Below are 26,298 nucleotides of genomic sequence, written 5' to 3'. Positions count from 1 at the left end.
AAAAAAAAAAAAAAAAAAAAAACAATCACATCCAACTATGATTGCATCTTGTCTACGTCGTCCCTTCCTCTAAAAATGAGATTCTTCGGCTCCTTCGATACGGCGTGTTGATTACGCCCAAACTCTTTACGCATCTCCTCTCGGAGTGCCATCATCTTCGCCACGGAGTCCTCTACATTACCGCCCACTTCCTGCCGGAGCTTCTCCTTCGCACGCTGGAAATCCAGCATTGCCTGGTGCTCCCAGGCGGCGGTGAGTGGGGCCTCCTCCTCCGACTGCGTGGCCGGCGCGGTGTTGCCGTAGACGTAGTCCTTGTGCCGCATGTACGGGTAGGGGTCGATGCCCTTCTGCAGGCAGAGCCGCACCCGCTCCTCCTCGCGCTCGCGGCGGGTTTCGGCGACGAGGAGGGGCCGCAGCGTCGGGTACAGCAGCAGCGGCAGCACCGACACGCCCATGGAGGCGAAGAGGACCACCACCCACGGCGACTCCTGCCCAATGCGGTGGCCCACTCGCCGCAGCGGCCCAGACACACACGCCACGGCAACGTTGCAATTATCGCAGAATCGACGTATTACATTCACAGTGTACGTCGTGCATCGTAGTTTGAATCGTGTAAAGGCAAGAGACATGATCTACACTTTTCCAAACCCTAACGTTTTTTTTTTTTGTTGTTTTTGTTTTTGTTGTTTTACCCTCTCAAGATGTAAGGGACACGGTGGTGGTTGAGTAGATGTCCTTCTATGGGTATATAGATATATATATATTAACAACGATAGATAATGTTAATCTATATCCCACACATAAACATACAATTACTCACACGCTACCACTATCACTATCACTTCTACTTTCACTACTACTATTAGGATATCACTACCAATATTTTCTGTAATTACCTCGCTATCTCTCTCTCTCCAGTACTTCTTCTTTTTTTCTTTAACAGATGACTGTAAACCTGCAACTAAAACAAGAGAAAAATAAAATTAGGAAAGGAAAAAAAGAAGCCAAAAAAAAAAATAATAAAAAAAATGTTTTCTCATTGTGTTCATACTGAAACAAATATAGTAAGAGATAGAAGAACAAGAAGAAAAAAAAAAAAACTCAACAAATCAGACTTCATGAAAAGTCACGGCATTATTAAAAAAAATACCGCAAGAGTCGCCCCAATAAAAGCTCCTCTTGTGATGAAAGAGTTCCAGTTTCCCAAGGTTCCAACTCACACTGGAGTATAACCTCCTCCGATGCAGTTAAATCCTGTTCCAACACAAGTAACGCAAAATAATGTTCTTCTATTAATCGATGAAGTTCCTTCTCACCATCAATACCTCTTGGTTCTAATTCTTGTATGAACCACGAACGATACCACTCAGGAAGTTCTTCAAAAGCAAAAGCAACTTCCAAGGAGGCATTCCTCTTCCTGTCAACACCATCATGGATATTAATAAGATCGATAAAAGGTATAATACCTAGTTCAATAGGGTCTCCTTCTGCAGTCGTCCAGCATTTAGGTAAATGTTGAGCCCTTGAAAGGATTACATTTACTGCATTACGAAAGTAACTCGGTGATGCCATGATATTTTCCTTACCAAGCATCTCATACACTGCAGTTACCTCTCGTTCTATACCACATCGAGCATGTACCAAGTATGGTAGAAGTGAAGTGTGATGTAATCGACATTTTCGTTCACTCTCTTCTTCTATCGTTTTAAATGCCTGTGCATCCGGCAATACATTTAACCATCCCCACCAAGGTGAAAGTGCTCGCTGTTGCTCAATAGAAAGACGCCAAGCAAGCGTAACCCACTGTTCCGCTTTACATCCCAACAGTTTTGATACCACACCATTATTCAGCGCTTGCAACTTTTCAAGATCCCGACATTTCATCATCTTTATATTGGCTCCAAGTTTATCTAATGTGGTAACCGAACAAACTTGTCTTGAAGGAACCACTATCAAAGGAGTACCCGCATCACATGCATCCTTTACAAATATACCATAACCCACAGATGCATCACGTTTTTCAATCAAAACGGTATCATGAATACCAAGACGTTTAAGAATAGCATATGTAGCTGTGTACTCTGCGAACTTGGCACTCCTTTGACCGCGCATCACTCATCACTTACTTTAGAGACTATACTTTTTTTTTTTGTTTCACTTAAGATTATTTCCAAAAAGAAATAATAATAATAAAGGGGAGAAAAACAAAAAAAAAAAGAATAAGAAAACAATTACACTAGAAAAATAAAGAATTCTTCTTTATCATTTGATGTATATCGTAGGCGATATCATTATTACAATATTAAACTCTTATCTATAGGTGTTCCAAAAACTAGCAACCAAACCAACAAAATGAAAGAGACAAAACAAAAGGAAAAAAAAAAACAAGCAATATCTTTATATCGTGGAGAAAGAGGGGGAAACATTTCGATTTCCACGCTTGAGAGCCGCAATAACTTCCAATCCCATGTGTTCCACAATCACATTACCAACAGAATTTAACACATTACAGTAATCTGTTAATGTGTTGAGTAGAACTTCAGAAAATCTTAACGCATCTGAAGAATCTTCATCCTTCGTCGGTGAAGTTATTAACATCTGCAAAGTCTCCTTTGAAGAGAAAGATGGATCTTCTAATAATATCATGGCAAATAAACCTGCAATATCTGTTAAATGTTGTGATTCAGAAAGTAATACAAGTGCTTCCGGTAAACAAGAAATTGAAAGCAGCACACGCGCTGCTTCTATCATCTCTCCACGTTTAGCAGAATGTGAACACCAGCGATAGAGAAGTTCCTTCTGCTCTTCATATGAAATGGCAGACACTTTTGCGAGTCTCGCGGATTCACTCCATTTTCCACAAGACTGTAAAGCGAGACCTGCCCCGTAGTAATCACTTGACAAAATAAATTTTTCTACAGCACTATCCAAATCTCCTCTTGCTAAAAATAATGCAGCCGCTCGTTTTGTGGTTATATTAAATAATGTTGAAGATGTTGCATCAATGGCAGCAGATGAAGCAGCTATGGTAACAGCTAAATTGGCTAAATTAGGAAATTGTTCACTTTCATAATTCGTATCCATTAAAATATCTATAGCTTTTTGAGGTTCTTGAAGTCTTAGTAATTCTCGTGCTACCACTAAACGACAATTAGAGGCATCTATATTTTCATTTTTACGAGCTTCAAGAGCAGATATACGGTGTTCATTAAACAACATACGATTCCTTCGAACGACTTCAGAACTAGCCACAGCTTCTGAGAAATAATTACAGTGAATATAAAAAAAAGGAGATTCTTGTTCCCGTCCAAACTTTCGTCTTTCACTACATTGTGATGGATCACTGACATCACTGTTAATATGCCATATAGTTTTACGCATACAATATTGTGACCAAAAACGTTCTTTTTCTTTTTGACCAAAGAAACGAGCCACATAAAGTGCAAGTTCCTCATTACATTTTTTATCTATTGCTTTTTGTATAAATGAAAGAATATATTTAGGAATCATAGTTTCCTTGTAAAGATCCAACTCTTTTGATAGTGTTGAAATACTTTCTGTGATAACTTGTCCCAATGGTCCACGACATGGTCTTCTTTGTATATCAATAGATTGTACCAAATAACTTGGTAAATTATTATTCTGTTGATAACTTGTAGTAGATCGATTAGTCATAATTTGTGTCTCCAAGGATGTTTGAATATATGTACGGTGAGCAGGAAGAAAAAAAGCACTGCTTTGAATGGGTCGACGTGGAGACTTACAAGATATACTACTATTAACAGAAGTAAGTAATTTATCAAGAAGCACTAAATCACCATTACTTGTAAGAACAAGAAGAGCATCTCCCATCCATGCCAAAACTCGGGCACTTAAATTTAATCTAGAAATTTCAGAATAACTTATTCGTTCCTGATTAGATGTATTCCATACACCAAAAGAACCATCTGTAAAAAGGGCTGCAAGAAGAACATCTGCACTAGAAGAAGAAGAAGATTCTACAGAATTATGTATTTTATTATCATTTTCATCTCCTTCTATTATTTTTGATACTGCGATACTTAATGCAGCTTTATTTACAGGAGTATTCTTTAAAGAAAGTACACGAAATCCCCAAGATCCACTACTCACCAATACAGGTATCCCTATTCCATCACATATCACTATCATCTCATTAGTGGGTTCACATACAACTTTACTGGGATAATTATTAAAAAATATAGGCACCACATCACGATTTTGAACCACACGATCTTTATAAACAGTCCATAAACTCATCGTTCCATCTGTAAAAACAATCGTGAGTAGTTGTGGAGATCCTTGCACGCCTGTAAGACAAGATAAGAATGGCATTGGTGCCCATGAAACACCTGCAATACCCATTCCTTCAAAGAAATAAATAAGACCACCTCCTTCTACACTCCATACTTCAAAAGAACCATTAAAAAAAGTTAGAAGGAGAAAATTCCCTGTTTCACTTAAAGAGATACCCTTCATACGACTAACATCAGGATTTGTAGGTTTTCGAAGAACAGAAAGTACAACACCACTACGACAATCAAAAAGTGTTACTTGATGAAAGTGATGAGATTGTGTAGATTTATTAGTAACTACCCAAACAGATTCTCCCCATTTATGAGGACTTAATAATATAATACGAGTACCACCAGAATGTACAATATTAACTCGTCTAAGTGTTACATTATGCATTACATCAATCATGACTAAATGTCCATTTTCCAAAGCACAACAAACTATACTTTGTCCAACTAAACAAAAATCCATTGGTTTAGTGAGATCAAATGATAAATACCCTTCTAATGACCATCGTCTAGATTCTATTCGAAATCGCCATCTCGTTACAGAACCATCTGTAAAAATAATACTAAAGAGATTTGAATTATTTTGAGATTGAACCACATTTGCAACAGACTTTGATCCTATTCTTGCTCCTCGTACATCAATAGCTACATTAGTGACTTTATCTATTCGATGTACATACCAAGCACATAATCGTTGATCTGTTCCAAATGAATATAAGAAGGGAATTTGCTGTGAACACTCATCTATTGTATTTGGTGAAGAAGGAAAAATACGTCTAAATTCAACATCACTTTTCGTATGCCATAATACTTGTTCATTAAGGACTAAATTTGTTTTCCAATCATAAGCTCCAACAGAGTTTCGAGTTGCAAAATATAATACTTCCTCTTGAGCTTCACTAAAAGTAGCATCAAAAACGGTTTCATTTCCATCTTGACTATCATAAATAAGATCTTTAACCCATGAATCAGTTGATTTTTTAGTAATAGTTAGTTCTAATGAAGCGAGAATACGAATACGATCACCAAAAACAACGCAATAGGTTTGAGTTGGACATAATTTTGAAGAACACAAATGTAATGGAATGATATTATTCGTACGTTCTGATCTAAAAGGAGGTTTTACATCTTGAAATGGTTCTTTACCTGCCAAGTGAGAATCATATAAAAAACTTGAACAATTTTTTGTTAATACTAATAAATGATGTTTTGTTGGAAGAGATAATGCATGAATAGGTTCTGCATTTGGTACCTGAAGACTATTTAATATAACTCCTTCACTTACATCCCATAAGGCGATAAACCCTCCATTATCACCAGTAAAAAGAAATAATCCATGTTGTAAATAAGATGCAGGGGGTGGCTTCCATTGAATACATGTCACTACATAGTTATGACCATGAAGTGTTTGCACGAGTTGCATACTATTCATATCCACTACAAAAACATCACCAGATCCATTACAGTATGAACTGTAAGCTAATAAATCTTGATATCCATACTGTGCTGCCTGATATGGCCACTTCCCAACTTCATCAATGGGGGCATTATTCCCACCGGGTGTGGCTGTTTTTCCAGGAATTATCTTCGTAGATAAAATAGGTGACATGGAGTTTATTTCTTTCTTTCTTTCCTTTCAGTACTAACACCTAAGGAGGAAGAAAAAAAAAAAAAGAACAACATTAATAATAATAATAACAAATAATAATTTACCTTACAATAAGTTATTTACAAAAACAAAACAAAACAAAAAATAAAAATAATAAAGGGATATACAAACTAAAACCATTTAATTAAAGCACTAGCATATCTTCTTTATCTAGTGGCATTGCTAAAATTTTCCATGTTTTGTTGTTTTTTTTTCTCTCTCAACCATAACAGTCAAACTATCAACGTTCAAGAAAAAAAAAAAAAAACATTAATTACAATAATCCCTTCTAAATATTACCCCTTTCCCTCTACATAGTACTACAGGTAGTAAACCCCTTCATCCATTAAAAAAAAAAAAAAAATGAAAAACAATAATAATAGCTTTAACAATAATAATAATAATTAAAAACGTAACCATTACATCTTTGACCGTCTTATAAAGTTGTAATAAGTGGGACGCACAAGTTCCTCAACGACCTCATCCACAAATACAGAGAATTCTTTTTCTCGTGATGCATCATCTGTGATAAGTTCGGCATACCATTTTAATTTGGGTTCAGTTCCACTGCCACGTAAAGTCATTGTAACACCATTATCAAAATAAAACGTCAACATTGGACTTGATGCTGATACTGGTAGTGTCGCTCGCCTGTCAGGTTTTCTGGTATCTAATCCAGTTGCCAAATCACGAATGTGAAGAACACGAGCTCCAGCCACTTCAACAGGATATGATCCACTATTCATTATTCCTATTGCTTTAAACATTTCCTTCACACGACTGGGATCTTTAGCAATAACATATGAATTACAAGTAAAATGATATCCATATGTTTGATAAATTTCCATAAGTTTTTCAGATAATTGCTTTTCATTTTCTTCTTTTTTAATGTATCCAATCATATCAGCTACAACAGCGGCAGCTGTAACACCATCTTTATCCAATACACGTGTACCAAACATATATCCAATAGCTTCTTCAAAGGCAAGAATAACACGAGCTGATGATTCTCGAGAAAGAGATTCTGCCAAACTTCCCATCCATTTAAAACCAGTAAGTGTTTCTTCAAAATGAATACCTTCTTTAGTAGCTATAGAACGAAGAATCATTGAACTCACTGTACTAGACAAAAAATAACAATTTTCCAGAGATTCTCCACATTTACGGGCGTGAAAAATAGTCCACCATCCAAGTAATGCACCAATTTCATTTCCATTAAATATACGCCATGTACCATCTTTTTGTCTCTCAGCTATAGCAAGACGATCAGCATCAGGATCATTGGCTAAAATATAATTTGATCCTGCTTCATTAGCTGTCTCCATTGCTAGAGAAAGAGTTCCTGCTCCCTCTTCTGGATTAGGAAATTTAACGGTGGGAAAATCTGGATTAGGTTCAGCTTGTAAACTTACCACACTGATATCCTTTCGTTTAATTCCTACCGTTTCTAACGCATTAAGAGTGAAAGGGCATCCCACACCATGTAAAGGTGTGTACGTGAATTTTACAGAATAATCTGCTGTCAAGGGTTTATATTCAGACTTAAGTGTAGCAAAATATTCCAACCATATTTTATCAAAAGGATCAGTAACTCCTGGTGTAAGTTCCCATGAAGAGTCAAGTGGAACCAAGTTTTCCATAATTGATTTTGAAATATTCTTATCATGGGGAGGAATAATCTGTGAACCATTATTCCAGTAAACTTTATATCCATTATCTTCTTTAGGATTGTGACTCGCAGTTATCATTAAACCAACGACACAACCCATTTGACGAATCGTAAATGGAACAAAAGGAGTGGGTACCACTTTTCCAAAAAGAAAAGTTCGAATACCAGCGTTAAGAAAAACATTAGCAGCTAATCGTGCAAAATAGCTACTACCATGACGTCCATCAAAACCAATCACCACACCTTTTGAGGAAAGTTGATCTGAGGTAAATGTAGTTTTCATATAAGCAGCTAAACCTTGGGTAGTTTGAATAATGGTCAAAGGATTCATTTGACTGTTACCAGGTCCCATCTTTGCTCGAAGTCCAGCGGTACCAAATTCCATTCGATGAGCAAGAAGTAATTGTAATTGATCCTCATCTCCAGATTTATAAAGTTTCTCAATAACATTTCGAGTTTCAGGATTACGATCCCATAAGAGCCACTGTTCAACAAGTTGTTTCAAAGACATGTTTTTATTTATCTTTTCTTTTTTTTTTTATTTCTCGTTCCTCGTGTTTGTTCGTTTTACTCCGTTTTTTTTTTTTTTTTTTTTTTTTTTTTTTTTTTTTTTTTTTTTTTTTTTTTTCTTTTGCTTTGTTTTGCTTGTTTTTTTTTTTTCGTTTTTATCTTTTCCAATTGATTAAAGAGATCTATAAGAAAAAAAAAGGGATAAGACTTATCTACAATGGATCTCCCAAAAAAATAAAAAAAAAAAATTACATAATATATTTTTTCACCAAAGAAAAATTGAGGGAGTGGAATGGTGAAAGAAAGGAATGCCGCCACCCGGGATCGAACCAGGGACCTTCAGATCTTCAGTCTGACGCTCTCCCAACTGAGCTATAGCGGCTACGATGAAAACCTCAAAGTGAATAGAGAATAAATTTTTTTAACACACACACACACACACACTATACCGTTTCATAACTCTTGTACACATTGAAACTTTCATCACTACTTTTTCTTTCCTCCTTTCTTTCTTACTGCTGCGGTTACTATTATTATTGCTGTTGATATTTCTGACGTAAACGATCAAGCAATAAAGAAGTAGAATGAAAACTTTCTGTTAAAGTTAATGCACCACACAAAGCGGTTGCAGCAGCTAATCGTACCTCCTCTGGAGGTCTACTACTATCTGATTCTCCTTCACCACTAAATATAGATTTATCGTAAAGAAGAAATTCCTCCACATTAAGACGACGAGGAATATCAGAAGTCTCTTCCACATGCAAAATTCCTGTCATACCATGAACAGACGCAATTTCCTTCAATAGGCGTAATGTTGATGAACCTGTTAAAGTCAATTCAATAGGCATTGCTACTATAGAACGAGTAGAACGCACACGAACATGACTTGGATGTATAAGAGCAGAAAGAAATAAATCATTATTTAAAATTTTATTCGGCAAAACTATTCCCTCTAATGATTTTTGAAGACGTTCAGTAGAATTTTTTACCCAATTTTCAGGAAGATTCAAGTTAGCTTCATGCATACGAATTTTGCATGATGTACTAATGGCGGCACTCTTCACATCACTAAAGACTTTTTCATTCGAGACTGCCTCTCTTGCACTTTCCCTTAAGAGCTTTAGGTATTGTTGTCGGTTTCTCGCGGCGACAATATTAAACCCCCGACTAGGATTGGTCATTCAAAAAAAAAAAAAAAAAACTAAAAGGAAAAAAAAAAAAAGAGAGGTCTATCAAAAAAAAAGAGGGGGGTGGGCAACCCCTTCCTTATGTAGGAATGCTACTAGTAGCCCTTATAAGACAAATAAAAAGAGAATAATAACAATAATAATCAAAGCATGTACCTACAAATGCATCACATAAAAGTGTGAAGCCCATCGTTGTGGCATTAAAAAGAGAAAAAAAAAGAGCACGATCATCAAAAATACAAGATTAAAAGACCAAAAATGAAGAAATTTTACAAATATTTATTCGCTTCATATTTTTGTTGTTTGTTTGTTTGTTTGTTTGTTTTTCTTTGCCTTCCTCGTAGCACGTCTTGTCCTCAGTTTGCATCACCACTTCTTCATTATCGATGTACAGAGTATGCTTGTATTCTGTGAAGCAGAAAATACAAGTCAATGAGAATCAAAACAAAACAAAACAAAGACATCAATCAACAAAGAAGTTTGCGATAAAGAATGGAATCGCCTTCTTCTTCAAAATCAGTTCGTGTCACCCAAAGAGAAGAAAACGATGAGCAGTCTGCAGCCAGTGAAGCACCTGCCCATGCGCCATCCACTGCAGGAAATACTTTAAACACATCCTCTTTTCCGTAACGAAAGTATGATGAATCCCGCTGTCGAGTTTCTTTTAGTAATCGTTCACGGAAACCAGAAGCCTGTGAAGTACCACCGCAAAGAATATGTGAAATGGTCTGCTGCTGCCACTCCGGGTCCAGGCAACGTTTACACTGCACGAGAAGATCTGCCAGAGACTCACCAGTACCATTTGGAGATCCGAAGAGTACATCATACGGTTCAAGACGAGCATTTGCTGTCACGGTAATAGTGTTTCCATCTGGAGCGCGCAACAGTAATGGTTCTTCCTTTCGTGAAGGATCTGAACGTCCAGTACGCACAGAGCAGGCCACACGTTTGATATCCCCACACATTTCTCTAAAGGCCCATTCTCGAACAGATGGCAGGCGATAATGTTTTAGGCTTTCCAATCTCTCTAGTTGATCCACACCTATCATATCCATTAAACGTTGTGTAACCACACTACCAGCGAGGTTGTTTGATACTATTGTACCTCGCAATGCATAACCATCCAATACGGCAGTGGCGGTGGAATGATGATGACCAACATCTAACACAACGGCGGAGGTCTTGCCGGACGCCAATGTCCACGCAACACTAGGACGACAACAATAAAGTGCAGAAGTAAAATTTGACTCCAATATGAGGCGAAATAAATTTTGTATAACTTCAGACTTCTCATGCCACATTTCTGGCACCACTAACATGAGTGGATCCTCTTCTAAACATCCTAACTCTTTTCCCATAATGTGCATCAAATGATCCATGTGAAGATTTTTTTCTTGTTCCAGGGACTGAAGCGTCCACATCTGCACGAGGTTTTCAATCCCTGCAGCATCTGCCGCAACTAGTGTTGATGGTAAACATGTCTCTGTAGGCGCCTTTTGAGAATGAAGAGAAGAAATTTGTCTCGTACACTTAACGTCTCCTATGTAACCTGCACGTATATTCCATCCAACTTCCACCACCGCCATTCTTTTTTTTTTTCTTTTCTTTTCTTTTCTTTTCTCTCCCTCTCAATCTCAATCTCTTCCCTTTTCTTTTTGTTAGTCACCGTCCATATTAAAGAAAACCCGTCGTGAACGTGGAACAAAGACAGACAAACACTGATTTATCACCAGCTGAAGAATAAATGCTCCACATTCAAAAAAAAACAAAAACAAAAAACAAAAACACAAGAAAAATAAAAATAAAAATAAAAATACAATTACACACCAAATATTGTAGAAGTGGTGAAAAAAAAAAAAAAGAAAAAGAAATTCCCAAACAATGACCTCATGAATCTGTGTAGAGTCACACATAATGTATGCTTGTATGTGCCTTCTGTATTTCTCTCGCTTTCATTTTCGCTCTTCTTTCATCCCTCTGTTATATATATATATATATATATATATATATATATATATATATATATCAAATGGTTAATGAACAGAGACCAATCTCTTTTCATTCACGAAAGCGACGAAGTGAAGTAAAGAGACCTTCGCTATGAATTCTTTGAGCAAACTCCTCTGCTGCTAGCCTAGTGCGCGTGCGGAACACAAGCTGACGGCTCACCTTCGGCATCTCCACTTCTTCCATACCAAAAGATTGACCAATAAGACGAACCTTCGCTTCAGATCCTGTTGTTTCGAATGTAACACATAACTCCCAAGCGGTATTTGGCCGCCGTAACGGAGACACTGATAATGCCACTGCTGTTGGTGTTGCTACTGAACCTTCTGAGGAGTCTTGTATTCTCGCAGATTCTGTATTTGTTGAAGAGGTAGCGCCACCACTGGTGGATGCGGATGATGTCACAAGTCTGTGTGTTACTTCCGTCTGTGGTATGGTTGCATGACAACGGTGCATTACAGCATCATCGCTACGCATAAACATCAGACAATGTTTACACTGCATACACGGTACGTGATAACGACTATCATCGCGCAGTTCCCTAGCACAATGGATACAGAGATCCATATCACATACATCGCAATGATATAGATACTTTTTTTCATTCATCTTTGTTTTTGGCTTTTTTCGTCCTCCTCGTTTTTTCCCCTTTGTCGACTTTTTTTCTTCTTCTGCTTCCTCCAATCCCTCTAACCAGTCTGTAAAGCCGCAGAAGTCACAACTAACACCATCCACGGGACCATATTGTTCTCTCTCTTTTATGCGTAATTCATGATTATTCCAGCAGCGCCAGCCTTCCTTCACAGGATCATACAATGGACTTCCACACTGTAAAAGATACGCTGTGTTTTCTATTGTGTTCTCCTCATGATGTTCTACCTGTTGCAGGGTATCATCATGCTTTGCGATATTATCATCATGACTTTCATCATCTCGACGCCTTTTCGTCTGTGGAGGACGTATGTGGGCCGTCATTTGCGATATCTCCCGCTGTGGTGAGAGACTGCGGTGAGATGACATTTCGATAAACCTCGAAATATTCTCTGGGGCACAGAGATATTTGCTGCTCATTTTACTCTCTTTTTCACTTTTTTGTCTGTTGTTGTTGTTGTTGTTGTTGTTGTTGTTGTTGTTATGTTTCTTTGTTTGCTGTAATCAATCCCTTATGCAACTGAAAAAAAAAGAGATCTATTTGTGTCTTCCCAAACAGGGAGTGATTCCTCTTCTATCACCACCCGCCAGCCACAAATCACTCACCTAATCACAATGTGTATATTAGGATGTATGTGAACCGAACATCACAGAAACAAGTTTAAGAACAAAAAAAAGAAAGAAAAAATAAAAAAAGAATAATATTAATAATAATAACAATAGGAGTAATAGTAATAACAATAGAGGGGGAAAAAGAGATGACCCGGACACAGCCAAAGGAAAGGTATCCAAAAACAGACTTGATGGTATCGATAACACAGTTCTGCATAAGAAAATACTCCTCATACTCAAAAATAGCGACGACAACAACAACAAAAAAGAAAAAAAAGGAAGGAAAAAAGGAGGAAAAAAAAAAACTTCTATGCACAAATCACCTTAAAAATAGAGCGACTCTACTGGTGGTTAACATGGCTATCTGTTCATAACTAATGCAGAGTGATACTCTCATGTACAGATATGCTACAAGTACATTGTTTCTGTAACTCACGAACTTTGCAAGAGTAACCAAACAATGTGATACTTCCGCCCTGTCAACCCCTTGTTTCTCTATTATATTCTTTACCATACATAGGGATAAATAACATATGTAATTATACAATATCCGTTTATATATATATATATATATATATATATATATATATATAACGTTTCTTAGGGTAGTAGGCAAAAGAAACAAAAAGGAAACTATTTCACACATGTACAAAAAAAAAAATAAAATAAAATAAAGAAAGAAAGAGAGATACATATGCCAAGAAAAAGAGGAAATTTTCACTAATTCCTCACAAGCTCCAGTAGTGTTGTTTATAATACAGAGAAACGAAAAACAGGAGTGATGTACCCCATAGTTTGTTTTACTCATGAAAACATTTGAGAGAAAGAAAGAAAAATAGGTAGAACCAAAAGCAAAAAAAAAGAAGAAAATATTTTATTTGAAAAAAAAGGAATAAGTTAGACAATTTCAATAAATGATAAACAAGTGAACAAAGAAGAGAGAGAGAGAAGGAGAAGGAATAATAATAATAATAATAATAATAATAATAATAATAATAAAGCATCATCAACCCCACCAATACCATTTCGAATAAAACGAGTTGATCTGGGGATATCAAGTACCTCACATAACAATTCTCCTGATTTCTTTCTCATTTTCAAGACTAAGTGGGACAAAAAAAAAAAAAAAAAAAAAAAACAAAGAAAGTGATATTGGTACGATTATGACTCTGTTAAAGAATATTTTTTATCTGTGTCATTATCGTAACGATGCCAAAATAAATAATAAAAAAAACAGCAACTGAATGTCATCATTTGTAGCAAGAATAAGAAGAGAGAGGAGACACATATCTTCTTCACCTTGGATCACTGAAAAGATTCGAAAAGAATCATACTAGTAATCCAGATAACCAGATCTCTTTATTTATTTATTTTTGGCCGTTGCTAATGAAGAAGAAAACTATTCACCATTATTCCTCACTCTCTTATTCCACAAGAAAAGGGTCCCCTTCCTCTCCAATGGAGTCCTCCCTTTCTACTTCTCATTGAGTTGCGGAGAATGGAAACGACGAGAGCGAAAGGATACAGGACTCCTCATATCAGGCTCTAACTCCATTGGAGGTTTTGTCGGGGGTAGTAGGGGAGGTAATATTGGTACTTCCGAAAATGTACTATCTTTGCGATTATATATTATTTCTTTTTCATCTTCTTCTTCTTCTTGTATAATTCCAGAGCCGTGTGCATTTCGGATATCCTTTGATGATAGAGACAATGACAAGTAGTGGGATATGTTACCTTCCTCACAGGAGTCTGTGTTCTCCATAGCAATACATCGTTTTCGAGTACCTGAAGGTGTATCTCCCTTTACCTGTGCTCTGGAGCGAGAAAGATAGTAAAGCGATCGTGGTGAATTACAAAGAGAGACATCATATGTGTCTTCGTCTATCGCTTTGCTAGATATATTGGCACTAACATGCCCAGAGTGTCCATTTTTCACTTCGTACTGTCGAAACGTGAACTCTCCGATGCGAAGAAACACACAACATTCATGTATACATTTTTCCACTACAGACTCCTCCACTCGGACTTTCTTCTTTTCATAGTCCTCTAATGAAGAAAGAAACCACTTTATTGAACTATTTGACCATCCTTCACCTACGAAACAGAATGCGTCGAAATGTTGTCCCGTACCGTCTATCGTTTGCACCGCACAGCTGGACTTTGCTAACGTCAGAGTGGTCCTTCCCACCATAATACCCTCCGGGACCTCCATGAATGGGAATATGGGAGTAGCGGTGCAAAGAAAACTAAGAAGCTTGCACCTGCAGACTAATACAACAAAATACCCAGATTAAAAACCTGCAGACACCTGAAATAGAGGGAAAGAAAGAAAGAAAGAAAGAAAAAGAAAGAAAGAAGAAAAATGTAGTCCGAAAAAATAATGAAGGTGTTAAAGAAAAAATAGGAAAAAGTAAAAAATGAGAGAAAAAAAATATATTCTTCTGCTCTTATCAAATGAAGTGATTTCCTTCCAGTTTTGAAGGAGACAATTGCACTCTATTATTACTTTGCTTCATCATTTCATTGCTACACTGACCAAAATAAAAGAAATAAGATTTTTTTTCTTCTCTTCCTTTTTTTTTTTAAGGATTTCGGACACTCCCACATATTTTTTGTGGGAAAAGAAAGAAAAAAAGAAATATATATATTTTTTTTCTCAACCACGATACCCAATGTATTACAGTTGTCAAACTAAAAAAACAGTAATCATGTTCAAGGGAAAGCAGTCTTAACTGCCTCAATAACAACTGTTGCAGCATTTTCAAGTTCATCCTTAGAGGCTTTCCCTTTTACGAGAATACGTACTCCAGGATGGTTTTCACACTTTTCTTCTTCATTGTAAAGGCTTCGTCCCAGTAGTACATTTTTCTCTCTTGCTATTTGCACAATCTGCTCAAGCTCTTCCTCCACTGTTTGAGAGTGATCCTTCACATATTGTTTTGAAGGACGCAGAAGTATAATAGGCGAGACATCACCTTCGCACTCTATCATTGAAATTTTTTCTGGGTTAAACTTAGCTTGTCGAAGGGATTCCCGAAATAACCTCGCATTGGCCTGTACTCTTTGCGAATAGCTGTGGTCCTTATTAAGTATATCCAGTGCGGCCGATACAGCAGAAGTAACATAAGGCGGTAATGAGGCAGAGAAAACATATGCCGCCGCGGTAAGACGTTGATAATCCACCATAGCGTGATCACCCGCACAGAACCCACCAACACCTCCTAAAGATGTACTTAAACTTCCAACATAAACATCAATCATTTTTGCTGGAATTCCATAATGTTCATGTGTACCACGGGCTGTGGAGCCAAGGCAACCAAATCCATAGCTGTCCTCTAAGATGATTCGGAACTTGTACGTCTGGCAGAGTTGTAAAATCTTTGGAAGATTACAAATATCACCAGTGTTCCTAAATATACCTTCCGTAACCACGAAACGTCGTGATAGTTTATTTTCTTTTTTTTCCTTCTCTACAATTTCTTTCAAAAGAGTTTCTAAATGTGTCATATCATTGTGACGATACTTGTAAACATTTGCACGAGACAATGTACACCCATCGGCGACAGAAAGATTAACCCCAGCATCCATAACAATATATTCCCCTTTACTCACAAAAGCGGAAATAAGTGTCGATATAGTAGCAAAGGAAAAACTGTAAATAATAGAATCTTCAACACCAAGAAATTTTGCAATATCTGCTTCAGCAACCATGTGGGGTTTAATAGTGCCATAAAATCCACGTGGACCACAACTACCAACACCATACGCCATCACTGTATTTCGTGCCACCTCCACAATTGCGGGATGTGTGGAGAAGGAATGAAAGTCTTCCGTTACCAAATCAAGACAACGTTTAACACCATCACCGGTGGAATCCTTTATGGTTATGTAACATCCCTCTCTTGACTCCACTTCTGTCATTCCCAATCGGTTGGGTACTACAGTGTTCGCACTCATTTTAGCATCGGCACGAAATAACTGTGATTGGAACTGTGCGATACGGCGTTCTTGCTCTTCCTCGGATGGCATTTTTACAATTGAAGCATTTGAATTGTTTTTCCTCCGTTTGCTCTGCCGCTGGAATAGTAAAAATCCTACAAGAGCAGTAAATAGAATCTCAAGAAGAATGTGGAAGGGATGTTCTACGATTTGTGTAAGTATTGTAGAAAAATAACCTGTTCCCGTCATATTGTGTTTTTTTCTTTTTTTTTCTTTTTTACCTTGTTTGTAATAAAGGGAGAAAAAAAAAAAATCCATTTTAAAAAGAAATCGTTCAAAGAAAAAAAAAAAGAGAGAAAGAGGAGGTGTAATAGAATCAAAGTATCGGTATTGGTTGTTACTGTTCAATTTGATCACAACACGCTACCAGTAGTTTAACCAAGAAGAGAGAAATTATTAGTACTCCAATCTACGGACTTTATGGAGCATCATCCAACGCAAAAAATACACTTGTAGGAGAAGTACAGAATTATTATATTCAAGACGAAGTGAAACGGTTGTACGAACAAGCCATAGTTTCCACTTTTGAAAGGCATTTCGAATAAGATACCAACAAGCTTTATGTCCAATGCGTCGAAGGGATTTACAAATCCAAGTATACCGTCTCCACTTCTTCAAAAATCTATAAACCATATCTTGAAGAGTAAGTCCTTCCAAATTACAGGCAATTATATGACGCGAAACAAGCAAGATCCATTCTCGCAAAATGTGTCGAGTCAAGGTCCGCTCTGCTGAATATCTAATAAGTTTTAATTTTTCTAAACAATACCTTCGACGTCTACGACGTATCCAAAGAAGAAAATAACGTCGTAGTAAGGAAACCAAATGAAAAGAAGATAAAGCTACTACGCTTCGGTGAAGTATCTTTCGGTATTTCACTGTCATCTTCCACCGCTCATATTCTCTTTTCACCATCCTTCGTTCAGCCTCATATCGTATACGACGTAATACTGATAATTGCAATGACCTCTTCTTCTGAAGTTGTGTGATATTCTGCCATTTCTTAAAAAAACGGTGAGCTAACAGTATAGATGTTTCCCTTATGACACGACGCTCTAGATACCGCAGTACGCCTCTGCGAGATGCAAAGAGAAACCATTTGTAAAAGACATGTAATAAAGAAGCCAAACAAGCTCTATGTTTTATATCCTGAAGACATATTAACACCTGACGTCTTCGAGTAAAACGAATCCATTTCTGTAGATATCGTCTCAACAACAGCGAGGACTCCTGCACACGTGTGGGGCCGGTATAAAAGTGCCGCTGCGGTGGTTTCGCCGGTACTTCGCAAACGGCCGCAGGACTCGCCGGGCACCACCGCTGAGAGCGCATCTCGCGCCCTCTCTAGCGATGACCAACTAAAAGGAAATAAGTAAAGAAGAAAAGAGCGAATAAAGGCCATATACTATATACCGTACATATGTATATATATATATATATATACAGCTCAAACGCTTACAATTTCCAATTAAAAAAAAAAAGGAAAATACTTTTTTTGTTGTAATAGAATACAATTAAGGCAAATCTGTTCTGATACAAGATATTCTTCTAAAAATAGTATCCATTACATCAGTCAAACGAAGCAAGCATATTACACGCTTTCTTTAATCGTTTTTGCTTGCTTGCTCTTTTTTTTTTTTTTTTTTTTAAACGCTCTTCAATTAAGACGGTGCTTTTTACGTAGTCTTGGGGGTCGCCCTTCAAGGAAGGTAAGCACATTACACGCTGCAATGCAAAGAGCATCAGCATTCAAGACGGGTGATGATGTTTCATCTGTCGCCTCGTTTGCAACTGCGGAATTCTCTACAAAGGAAACTAAGGCATTAACATTATCTAACGATTTCTTTGCGTTCATCAAGGCCACACTATTATTTATTTTTTTATTATCGTCCCCATTACTATTATCCTTATCCTTATCCTTATTATCATCATCATCAACGTCGGCAACATCAGATCCATCATGATCATCATCGTTAGTTTGAGAATCTAGTGTGAGTAATGTCTTCTCAAATGTCTTAACCTTTTCAGATAGTAGTAGAATATATTGTATAATTGCATCCCCTATTATATTACTTGCCCCGCATAAAGACTGTGCAACGAGAGCATGAAGACATTTGAGATCGGTTGCATGACTAACAGCAGCGTTACCATACTTACGACCTTGTGTTGATTCCCCAGCGGATACAAAATGTGAATCAAAGAAGGCCCAACGCTCAGCACTCAATAATGCCTGAGCACGCTTCTCGTAGTCTGTATGTGAGGAAACATGCTTAGCGGCCACAACCTTGTTTTCATCTAACAATTTCTGCAGTAGACTCACCGCCCCATGGCGCTCAAATCTCGCCACTATTGTATTTAAATATGGACAGGTGAGCCAAAATAGAGTGGCGCCCACAGCAGCGGAACGACCATTACGACCAATTTTACCGGCGGTGGAGCACAACACGGCGGCACTGTTGTGTTGCGTGCAGTGTGCTAACTGCACATCCGCCACGCGGTAACTCTTCTGTTCTGCAGCCTCCTCAAAGGGACTCGGTCGCTTTGACGACTCCCTATGCTGCATAACCCAAGTGACGATTGCAACAAATTGTTTTATTACTTTTCTCCTCTCCACTCCACTCGCTCGCCTTAGGCCTAGCTAATAATAAAAATAAAAAAAGGAATAAAAAAGGAAGGGGGAGAAAAAAAAGGAAAAGAAAAGTCACGTAAATAATATTCTTGATTGAAGTCAATAAGAAAAAAAAAACACATATAAATATGGAAAATGGGGAAATATAACCATATGGGAAATACGCTACAAAGCGCCCCAAGGAAGCAGAGATCTCGTCAACAGAGTGCAAGATTGGAAAAACAGATACAAAGAAAATAAAATATATATATATGTATCTATACACATCAACCATAAAACGTGTTTTTTCTACATATTTTATAACATTCTACACTCCACCAATAACAAAACACAGAAAAGAGACAAGAACACAAATTTCTTTTTTTTTTTTTTCTTCCTGTGTTATTCCATCACAGTTGCGGTTAGGACTACATGCGGCAATAATTTACAGTAGTAACACTTTGTTTTATTGTAAACCGTAGATTTTGTTAACTTCCTCAACTGTGAACTCCCGTTTCTTTGGTACTGCAAGGCGTGCTACATACTCTTTTATTTCAGAAAATTTTTTTTGAGTCACTTCCGGTCCATGGAAAAGATAACGCTTTCTGCTTTCATTCATATTAGCCTCCTTTCGCGCCAAGGATTCTGTGTAAAGTCTTTCTGTACAGCTTTCAACTTCTTCACTGGATATTTTTTTGGGAATCGTCTCTCTTTCAATACGAGCTTCTCTCTCCTCACGTGCTGCTTTTCGTTTCATCATTTCCTGATCCACCTGCCGTGCGACGCTGCTCTCGATGGTCTCCTTCGGCAGACATCTTCGCGGTGCTGTTGGGTAAAAGCGGGCATCGAGTTTCTGCAGATTCTCTTGTTTTTGTTTCATTGAGTGGTCGTGGAGCCGCGTGACGAGTCCCTCCTCCTGTTCTCTCGTCAGCCGCGCGGCCGTGGGGGACTCCCCGTCCGTTGTCTCCATCGCCAGAAAGACACTACCCGTCAACTAAGAAGAATGATGAACAGAAAGGGAAAAAGGAAAAGGAAAAGAAAGAAATAAATAAAAAGAGGAGTATAAATAATTACAGTGTGAAAAGTGGAAAAAAAAAAGAATAGTAATAAAAATGAAAAGTAGAAATAATAATAATAATAATAATAATAATAATAATAATAATAATAATAATAATAAAACAGAATAAAACTTGAAATACCTGTGGTGATAGAATATGAAGACCCAAACTCAATCTTATGGACTGTATTGTACACCACCTTTCACCCGTTCCCAAGCAGCAAGTATCTCTTGATCACGTTCAAAGTAGTGAAGAAGAGACTTGTGCTTCTTCCCATCCACATCCACCACACCGATACGGCACACACTAGAGGTGGGAGAGTCAATTTTCATAAGGATACCACCATGAGAGTCTTTCCATTTTGTAAACTTATTGTGATTGCAAGATGTACTTGTTTTTCTTATTCTTTCTATTTTCTCCTTTTCCTTATCCTCCTCCTCCCTAGTAGATAGTGTTGCCAAAACTGAGGCATCTTTTGCTGTTGTTGAAACATAAAAACGATTTACACACTCTTCCAAGTTTATTGGTGGAATCACATACTTTATATTCCTCATTTCATTATTTTGCAAATCTTGTGTTTGCCTATCCCTTTCTCTCTGACAAGTACAATTCATGTCTTTAAGTGGGGAATTATTTAAATTACTCACAATCCATCGCACACTTGACGGATCACAAGCTTTGCTCCAATGATATAAAAGTTCAATATCAAGCACACTCCAGTCACATATGGTTTCGGTGCCGTAGAGCTGCAAGTTTGCCAAGATGGAAAACACCCCTGATTGATATAATGCGTTAGACAACACATTAAGTTCATCTTCCTTTAGTCCTCCTGGAAAATCTTCTAAATGAAAATATTTTAAGTTATTCGAAGGATTACTATTCAAATGCCTTAAGGCAGCTGCTATAGATACTTCATCTCCCAATAACATTTGATTAGGACAATAGGTAGATTCAGAAAATATTGAATGTTTATTTCCTTTATTTTGTCGTTCATATTTTAAGGCTTGCATAAGTGAATAACGGCATTGACGCCGTTTTACAGGATGCATGTAATACTCTACATCATCTACAATAATACCTATCACTTGTGGATGTTGCCATACCCCTTTTGGTTTAATCTCAACAGTAAACCACCGCGTCCCATTCCAGTTCTCTACTGGTAAAGACGGATCAACTGCAAAATCAGGAATAAGATGAGCACGTACTGCAGTCCAACAGTGGTCTGCAAGCGGGGGAAATGTAGATGCACAGCGGGCTCGCAATGCTTCTGTTAAATGAATCTCATGTGTAAATCCCACAAAATCCCGCAGTATGTGACGACAAATAGGGCATTCAGATATCATTCCTTTGGTTAGCCGCAGTGCAAGATGACAACGCGGTGTGGGCCGCTGCTGTACATCTTTTTGTGCCCACGTCTCATTTGCTTCTTCTTCGGTCAGCGCGAAAACAACACTACAACCTCCCGCCCCGAGGTAGCGCATTCGCTGCAGCGTAAAGCATAAAAAATTAAAAGATGGAGAAAATAATAATGATGGAAGAGAAGGAGAATAATCGCAACGATACTGATTACACAAATAGTAAAAAAAAAAAAAAGAAAAAAAAAAAAGAAGCCATGGAAAGAAGGAACTCCAATACAAAGAAACATGTATATATGTATATACAACCATCAATTGTAATAACAAACGAAAAATACTTTCAAAAAAAAAAAAAAAATTATGAAAAAAAAAAATGATAATTAAAAATTTAATTCTTTTTTTAGTGTTTATTTTTCTTTTGTAAATCTTTTACCAGTTTAACATATGGCGCCGCCAGACTAGAGTTTCCGTGCGTTCGCCGGAGTAATTCTAATGTGCGGAGGTTTTCTGCCCACGTCCAGCCTGCACATAGTTTCACTAAAAGATCCTGTTGTGGTGGTGATTCAGAGAGTAATTCAATAGCAACACGCCATCGCTCTTCTCCAAGCTGTTGATCACTCCATAAAAGCACTTGATCTGGTCTAGGACGTACAAAGCGTCCTGTGTTTAATAAGATTGTCATTGCATCTTCATTATTTCGTAATGCAAAGACGAGAAGTGATCTCTCATAATCTGTTGGTTTTCTTAAACTTTTAAAAAAATACAATGCACTCTGAGAATCACTAGTATTTAATGCAGCGCTTCGAAGTAAACGTGAAGTAATAGAAGCTGAAATGGGAAATTGCAAAACGCGACTTAATGCTTGATAAACAAACCCAATAATAAAAAGTGCAGCAAGACCTCCTTCTTTACGGAGGGGCATAGGAATACCCTTTCTACCTTCCCTTGCGATAAATGAAAATTTATCATTTTCCACTGTTTGGTTAAAGATCCGGCGGACAATAGACCATAGGGAATCATTTTTCCAGAATTCATCCGGAAAATGTTGTAAAACATCTTTCAGGAATAAAACGAAAGGACGAAGATAACCCATATAAGCTTTATATTCTGTAAAAACTAATGTTTGAAAACGCAGAAGAGCTTTCACTGAGGTTAAAAGATCATTATTTTCAATAGCTTCTTTATGAATAAGTACAGCATGCAATAAGGGTGAATATGGACAATAGGATACAACCTTTTTTACTGCTTCTAGAGAAACAGAAGGTTTTCCACACACGAGAATTGCCCAATGTTCTTCCACAATCTCACCATTTTCCACAAGATCACTAAGAGCTGTTAGTGCTTGTTCCCATGATAATACTTGAAGGAGTCGTTGTAATCCGTGTTCATCCACATCTAATGAAGAAAATGAAGAAATATTAGCAGAACGAACAAGAGAATGCATTGATTGAGAAGTTTTTATTAAAGCACAGCATGCGCCAAGAACACGTCGACGTTGCTGAACCTGCTTTTGTATACGAAATCCTTTTATTTGAGAATTAAAACTCTTCAGTTCATCTTGTGCGAGCCTAGTATCACCATGAAAAAGGTCTTGCACAAGAAGTACCCATCGACTTTCTAGATTATCTTTCCAAAGAAGTTTTAATACTTTCCTTGACACTGAACTGGGAGTTACATATACAAGATTTGTAAAGAATTCAGGATAGGGTTGATTTACTCGTTGAAAGAGTGAAATAGCACGTTCCCACTGTCCATTTAATATCAAACCATTTATACTGATTTCTAAAGCATCCGTATTTGTAGTAAGATGTTGTGTAGGAATTGAAAGTGCCATACGAGCTGTTGTAGCAGAATCCATACGGTGAAAATATTTGGCTGATTTGAGTACTGCAAGTGACAATTCATAACGATCTGCAGCTTTCAGAGAGATTTTTCCCATAGCGAGACAACGTGCGATTTCTCGAAAAAATGTGTGAGCCATTAATTCTCCACCTTTTCGAAGATATTGTACCACCATGGCACAAAGAGTATTACATTCCTCTCCCTTAGATATAATATAATCAGAAGAGAGGAATTTTAAATAATCTTCGTCATTGGTTGACTCATTTTCAGATATTCTTAATGTTCCAAAATGATGTTGACGTAAGGCACGAGGAATCACTTGTATATAATACCGTTGTGCTTTCTTATCTGCAGCAAGGCAAACTAATTTAGAAAATTTTTCATTCTGAAACATAAAGCATTGTATTCCCTCATTCTCTTCAGTCTTCTTTGTACAAGAAATGTGATTGGCCCGACATGCCAAAAGTAAAGAACGTAATCGGGCGTTTTCCTTTACATTCTGCAGTTGAGTCCAGTCTCCATGTAAAGCAATTGCCAACTGTTCTTCAAAGGTTACAGCACGCATCGAATGATGGGATATCTTTATACGGTGAACAGCTTCTTCATACGATAATAATTCATGAGGTAATGCAGCTCCTCGAGAGGCGTACGGCACCAGTGGTAAAACAACATCATAGTAACGACATCCACATAATAATCCAATGGCTTGTTCCCATTCACCATTCTGGACATACTTGTAGGCTCGCCGCGTCAATGTTCCTGCGTACATAGATTCTGAACTTGGGGCAATAGCATCTGCGTACAATTGCATACGTTGTGGATGTTTGTTGGGAATGGAAGCGATAATAGGGCGTAGCACACTATAAGCATATACACGGTTTGCAGCACATAGTGATAATGCCTTTTCCCAGCCAACATTTTGAATATAATCTGCCCGTGTAAGTAATGCCTGTGCGGACTCTGGTGAGTTCCATCGTTCAAATGTTCGTAATGCACATAACCAGTGGGGTGCGTACGTAATAGCATCCGCCACTTCCTTTGGCTGCATTGAATTCACAGTTGTAAGCGCCACCTTCCATTGATTAAGGCGAAAAGCGTGTACCCAAAAAAGTCGTTTAGCAGAAGGACGCACTTCACGTGTGGCATTTAGTACTGACAAAGCAACACTCCACTGACCTCGTTCTGCATGTAACATGGCATAAGCAAAGGCTAGCGTTTCTTTCTTCAATCGCGATACCACTTCTGCATTCGCTAAAGCTAATATTTGACAACACTGGAGCGCTACTTCTGGTTGATCCTTTCCAAGTTCATAACATCGCAACAAGACCTCTGGAGTTACAGGCAAAATACCCCCAAGTTGTGGTCGCTCTCCCACAGCAGCATGTAGTAGAGATGCGAATTGCACTATTGTGCGAGCCTCTAAAAGGCGAGAATAAACAGAGGATAGATCTTCTTCAAAATGCCACAATTCTACCATAGTATGCGGTAAAGAATGCCATGATTCCACATCCTTGAGGCCATCTTCTATAAACTTTCGTTGTGCCAATGGAAGTGCATGCAACTGGGCCTCTATTAGCTTTAAGCAATTTGACCAACTAATATTGTATTTTTCCAGTGCTTTCCAAATTAACATTGAATGAGTTCGTTTACCCAAAAGAGACTTTTCTCGTTTATTTTCAGATGATTGTGCCTCCTTTGCAGTCTCCTGCATGAGTTGTAGGACTTCTTCCTTCGTCAGTTCCTCTTTACCATGCAGACAAACCTTCCACCGATGAAGCAGACCTTTTCCCTGCCACAGGTGAATGGAACGGCGCATTCAGCATTCCAACTCTTCCTCTTTCTTTTTTTCACACAAATACACAGATACAAACGTAATGCTTAAACATAACAAATAATGTGAAAATACGAATAAAAATGAAAAGAAAGAAAAATGGGGGAAAAAAGGAAGAATAAGAAATTAAAAACTACAAGAAATAAAAAATAAAAAATAAAAATGGTACTAATACAATAAGTGAAAATCTTCCAACACTCATATCCTCTCTCATTCATTTTTTTTTTCTTTTCTTCGCCTTGTTCGTCACACCACACGTCATTTCCTGTATCTTCAAACACCCTACGACATGAATTCGTTTGGTTTCCAACGTCGAATAAATTGTGGATCTCTATATTTCCATCCTTTAACTACTGGATCTGTCCAACACAGTGGTCTTGGGTTCTTGTCTGCGTGTGGATGCACACTATCCTCGTAGAGCCACGCTTTTTCTAACGGTGCCACACGTGTTTTCAGTTTACGCACAAAGTGACGGTTTACTTCATCCTTCAAGAACCACCACATCAGCATGCATGGATCTCGCTCATACATATCGGTGAGACGAATACGATACTTCCCGCCTGGGTAAGCTGTCTGCCACGTAATAGGAACACGTATCCACTCATCCCCTACCATGACCACATCCTTGATGTTAACAATGATAACATGGTCCCCCGTCAACATTCCTGGTGTGAAGTCTGGCCGGTGTTGACCGGTTATGTACTGTGCAGCAACTGCTGCCACATGCGGCAGCTGCTCGCCTGCAGCATCGAGAATCCACCAGCGCTCTCCCTCGCGGCACAACCACTGCTTTGACATCTCATTGTAGAGAGGTAAACCCTCCGGGTGGTACTTGTGGCGGCGCAGCACACTTTTGAAGGGTGCCGCCGCAATCCTACTTACCCGCTGCATTTCTCAATGAAACCGGTGGTACCACTAATCCACTATGCCACTTTAGAAATCAAAGAAACAATCAAAATAAATAAAGAAGGGTATTGAAAAACAAAACATATATATATA

At 37.9% G+C, this 26,298-nt stretch overlaps 15 protein-coding genes across 15 annotated transcripts; all 15 read right to left on the bottom strand.

The window, feature by feature from the left end:
- Window positions 1-35: 35 nt before the first annotated feature.
- Window positions 36-629, bottom strand: TM35_000016700 (uncharacterized protein; the record flags this gene model as incomplete). The annotated part of the gene is made up of 1 exon (XM_029021351.1): window positions 36-629. The coding sequence occupies one exon, from the start codon at window positions 627-629 to the stop codon at window positions 36-38; it is 594 nt and encodes a 197-aa protein (XP_028887859.1).
- A 508-nt stretch (window positions 630-1,137) lies between these two features.
- TM35_000016690 (uncharacterized protein) lies at window positions 1,138-2,112 on the bottom strand (the record flags this gene model as incomplete). Its single annotated transcript, XM_029021350.1, has 1 exon — window positions 1,138-2,112. One exon carries the CDS (start codon window positions 2,110-2,112, stop codon window positions 1,138-1,140), a length of 975 nt encoding a protein of 324 aa, XP_028887858.1.
- A 285-nt stretch (window positions 2,113-2,397) lies between these two features.
- On the bottom strand, window positions 2,398-5,931 carry TM35_000016680 (putative WD repeat-containing protein 11; the record flags this gene model as incomplete). Its single annotated transcript, XM_029021349.1, has 1 exon — window positions 2,398-5,931. The coding sequence occupies one exon, from the start codon at window positions 5,929-5,931 to the stop codon at window positions 2,398-2,400; it is 3,534 nt and encodes a 1,177-aa protein (XP_028887857.1).
- Window positions 5,932-6,389: 458 nt separating this feature from the next.
- Window positions 6,390-8,150, bottom strand: TM35_000016670 (phosphomannomutase-like protein; the record flags this gene model as incomplete). The annotated part of the gene is made up of 1 exon (XM_029021348.1): window positions 6,390-8,150. The coding sequence occupies one exon, from the start codon at window positions 8,148-8,150 to the stop codon at window positions 6,390-6,392; it is 1,761 nt and encodes a 586-aa protein (XP_028887856.1).
- A 532-nt stretch (window positions 8,151-8,682) lies between these two features.
- TM35_000016660 (uncharacterized protein) lies at window positions 8,683-9,330 on the bottom strand (the record flags this gene model as incomplete). Its single annotated transcript, XM_029021347.1, has 1 exon — window positions 8,683-9,330. One exon carries the CDS (start codon window positions 9,328-9,330, stop codon window positions 8,683-8,685), a length of 648 nt encoding a protein of 215 aa, XP_028887855.1.
- Window positions 9,331-9,803: 473 nt separating this feature from the next.
- TM35_000016650 (putative actin) lies at window positions 9,804-10,922 on the bottom strand (the record flags this gene model as incomplete). The annotated part of the gene is made up of 1 exon (XM_029021346.1): window positions 9,804-10,922. One exon carries the CDS (start codon window positions 10,920-10,922, stop codon window positions 9,804-9,806), a length of 1,119 nt encoding a protein of 372 aa, XP_028887854.1.
- Window positions 10,923-11,394: 472 nt separating this feature from the next.
- TM35_000016640 (uncharacterized protein) lies at window positions 11,395-12,414 on the bottom strand (the record flags this gene model as incomplete). The annotated part of the gene is made up of 1 exon (XM_029021345.1): window positions 11,395-12,414. One exon carries the CDS (start codon window positions 12,412-12,414, stop codon window positions 11,395-11,397), a length of 1,020 nt encoding a protein of 339 aa, XP_028887853.1.
- Window positions 12,415-14,080: 1,666 nt separating this feature from the next.
- On the bottom strand, window positions 14,081-14,818 carry TM35_000016630 (uncharacterized protein; the record flags this gene model as incomplete). The annotated part of the gene is made up of 1 exon (XM_029021344.1): window positions 14,081-14,818. One exon carries the CDS (start codon window positions 14,816-14,818, stop codon window positions 14,081-14,083), a length of 738 nt encoding a protein of 245 aa, XP_028887852.1.
- A 500-nt stretch (window positions 14,819-15,318) lies between these two features.
- TM35_000016620 (serine-palmitoyl-CoA transferase) lies at window positions 15,319-16,794 on the bottom strand (the record flags this gene model as incomplete). Its single annotated transcript, XM_029021343.1, has 1 exon — window positions 15,319-16,794. The coding sequence occupies one exon, from the start codon at window positions 16,792-16,794 to the stop codon at window positions 15,319-15,321; it is 1,476 nt and encodes a 491-aa protein (XP_028887851.1).
- A 207-nt stretch (window positions 16,795-17,001) lies between these two features.
- Window positions 17,002-17,937, bottom strand: TM35_000016610 (uncharacterized protein; the record flags this gene model as incomplete). Its single annotated transcript, XM_029021342.1, has 1 exon — window positions 17,002-17,937. One exon carries the CDS (start codon window positions 17,935-17,937, stop codon window positions 17,002-17,004), a length of 936 nt encoding a protein of 311 aa, XP_028887850.1.
- Window positions 17,938-18,262: 325 nt separating this feature from the next.
- On the bottom strand, window positions 18,263-19,168 carry TM35_000016600 (uncharacterized protein; the record flags this gene model as incomplete). Its single annotated transcript, XM_029021341.1, has 1 exon — window positions 18,263-19,168. One exon carries the CDS (start codon window positions 19,166-19,168, stop codon window positions 18,263-18,265), a length of 906 nt encoding a protein of 301 aa, XP_028887849.1.
- Window positions 19,169-19,679: 511 nt separating this feature from the next.
- TM35_000016590 (uncharacterized protein) lies at window positions 19,680-20,183 on the bottom strand (the record flags this gene model as incomplete). Its single annotated transcript, XM_029021340.1, has 1 exon — window positions 19,680-20,183. One exon carries the CDS (start codon window positions 20,181-20,183, stop codon window positions 19,680-19,682), a length of 504 nt encoding a protein of 167 aa, XP_028887848.1.
- A 264-nt stretch (window positions 20,184-20,447) lies between these two features.
- Window positions 20,448-21,752, bottom strand: TM35_000016580 (uncharacterized protein; the record flags this gene model as incomplete). The annotated part of the gene is made up of 1 exon (XM_029021339.1): window positions 20,448-21,752. One exon carries the CDS (start codon window positions 21,750-21,752, stop codon window positions 20,448-20,450), a length of 1,305 nt encoding a protein of 434 aa, XP_028887847.1.
- A 274-nt stretch (window positions 21,753-22,026) lies between these two features.
- Window positions 22,027-25,284, bottom strand: TM35_000016570 (uncharacterized protein; the record flags this gene model as incomplete). Its single annotated transcript, XM_029021338.1, has 1 exon — window positions 22,027-25,284. The coding sequence occupies one exon, from the start codon at window positions 25,282-25,284 to the stop codon at window positions 22,027-22,029; it is 3,258 nt and encodes a 1,085-aa protein (XP_028887846.1).
- Window positions 25,285-25,581: 297 nt separating this feature from the next.
- Window positions 25,582-26,190, bottom strand: TM35_000016560 (ribosomal protein L13; the record flags this gene model as incomplete). The annotated part of the gene is made up of 1 exon (XM_029021337.1): window positions 25,582-26,190. One exon carries the CDS (start codon window positions 26,188-26,190, stop codon window positions 25,582-25,584), a length of 609 nt encoding a protein of 202 aa, XP_028887845.1.
- Window positions 26,191-26,298: the final 108 nt, after the last annotated feature.

The sequence above is a fragment of the Trypanosoma theileri genome (genome assembly GCF_002087225.1).
Source record: "Trypanosoma theileri isolate Edinburgh chromosome Unknown TM35_Tth_1_V1, whole genome shotgun sequence".
Taxonomy (NCBI): domain Eukaryota; phylum Euglenozoa; class Kinetoplastea; order Trypanosomatida; family Trypanosomatidae; genus Trypanosoma; species Trypanosoma theileri.
The sequence above is the reverse complement of the archived record's forward strand: the minus strand, read 5'-3'. Positions and strand labels throughout refer to the sequence as shown.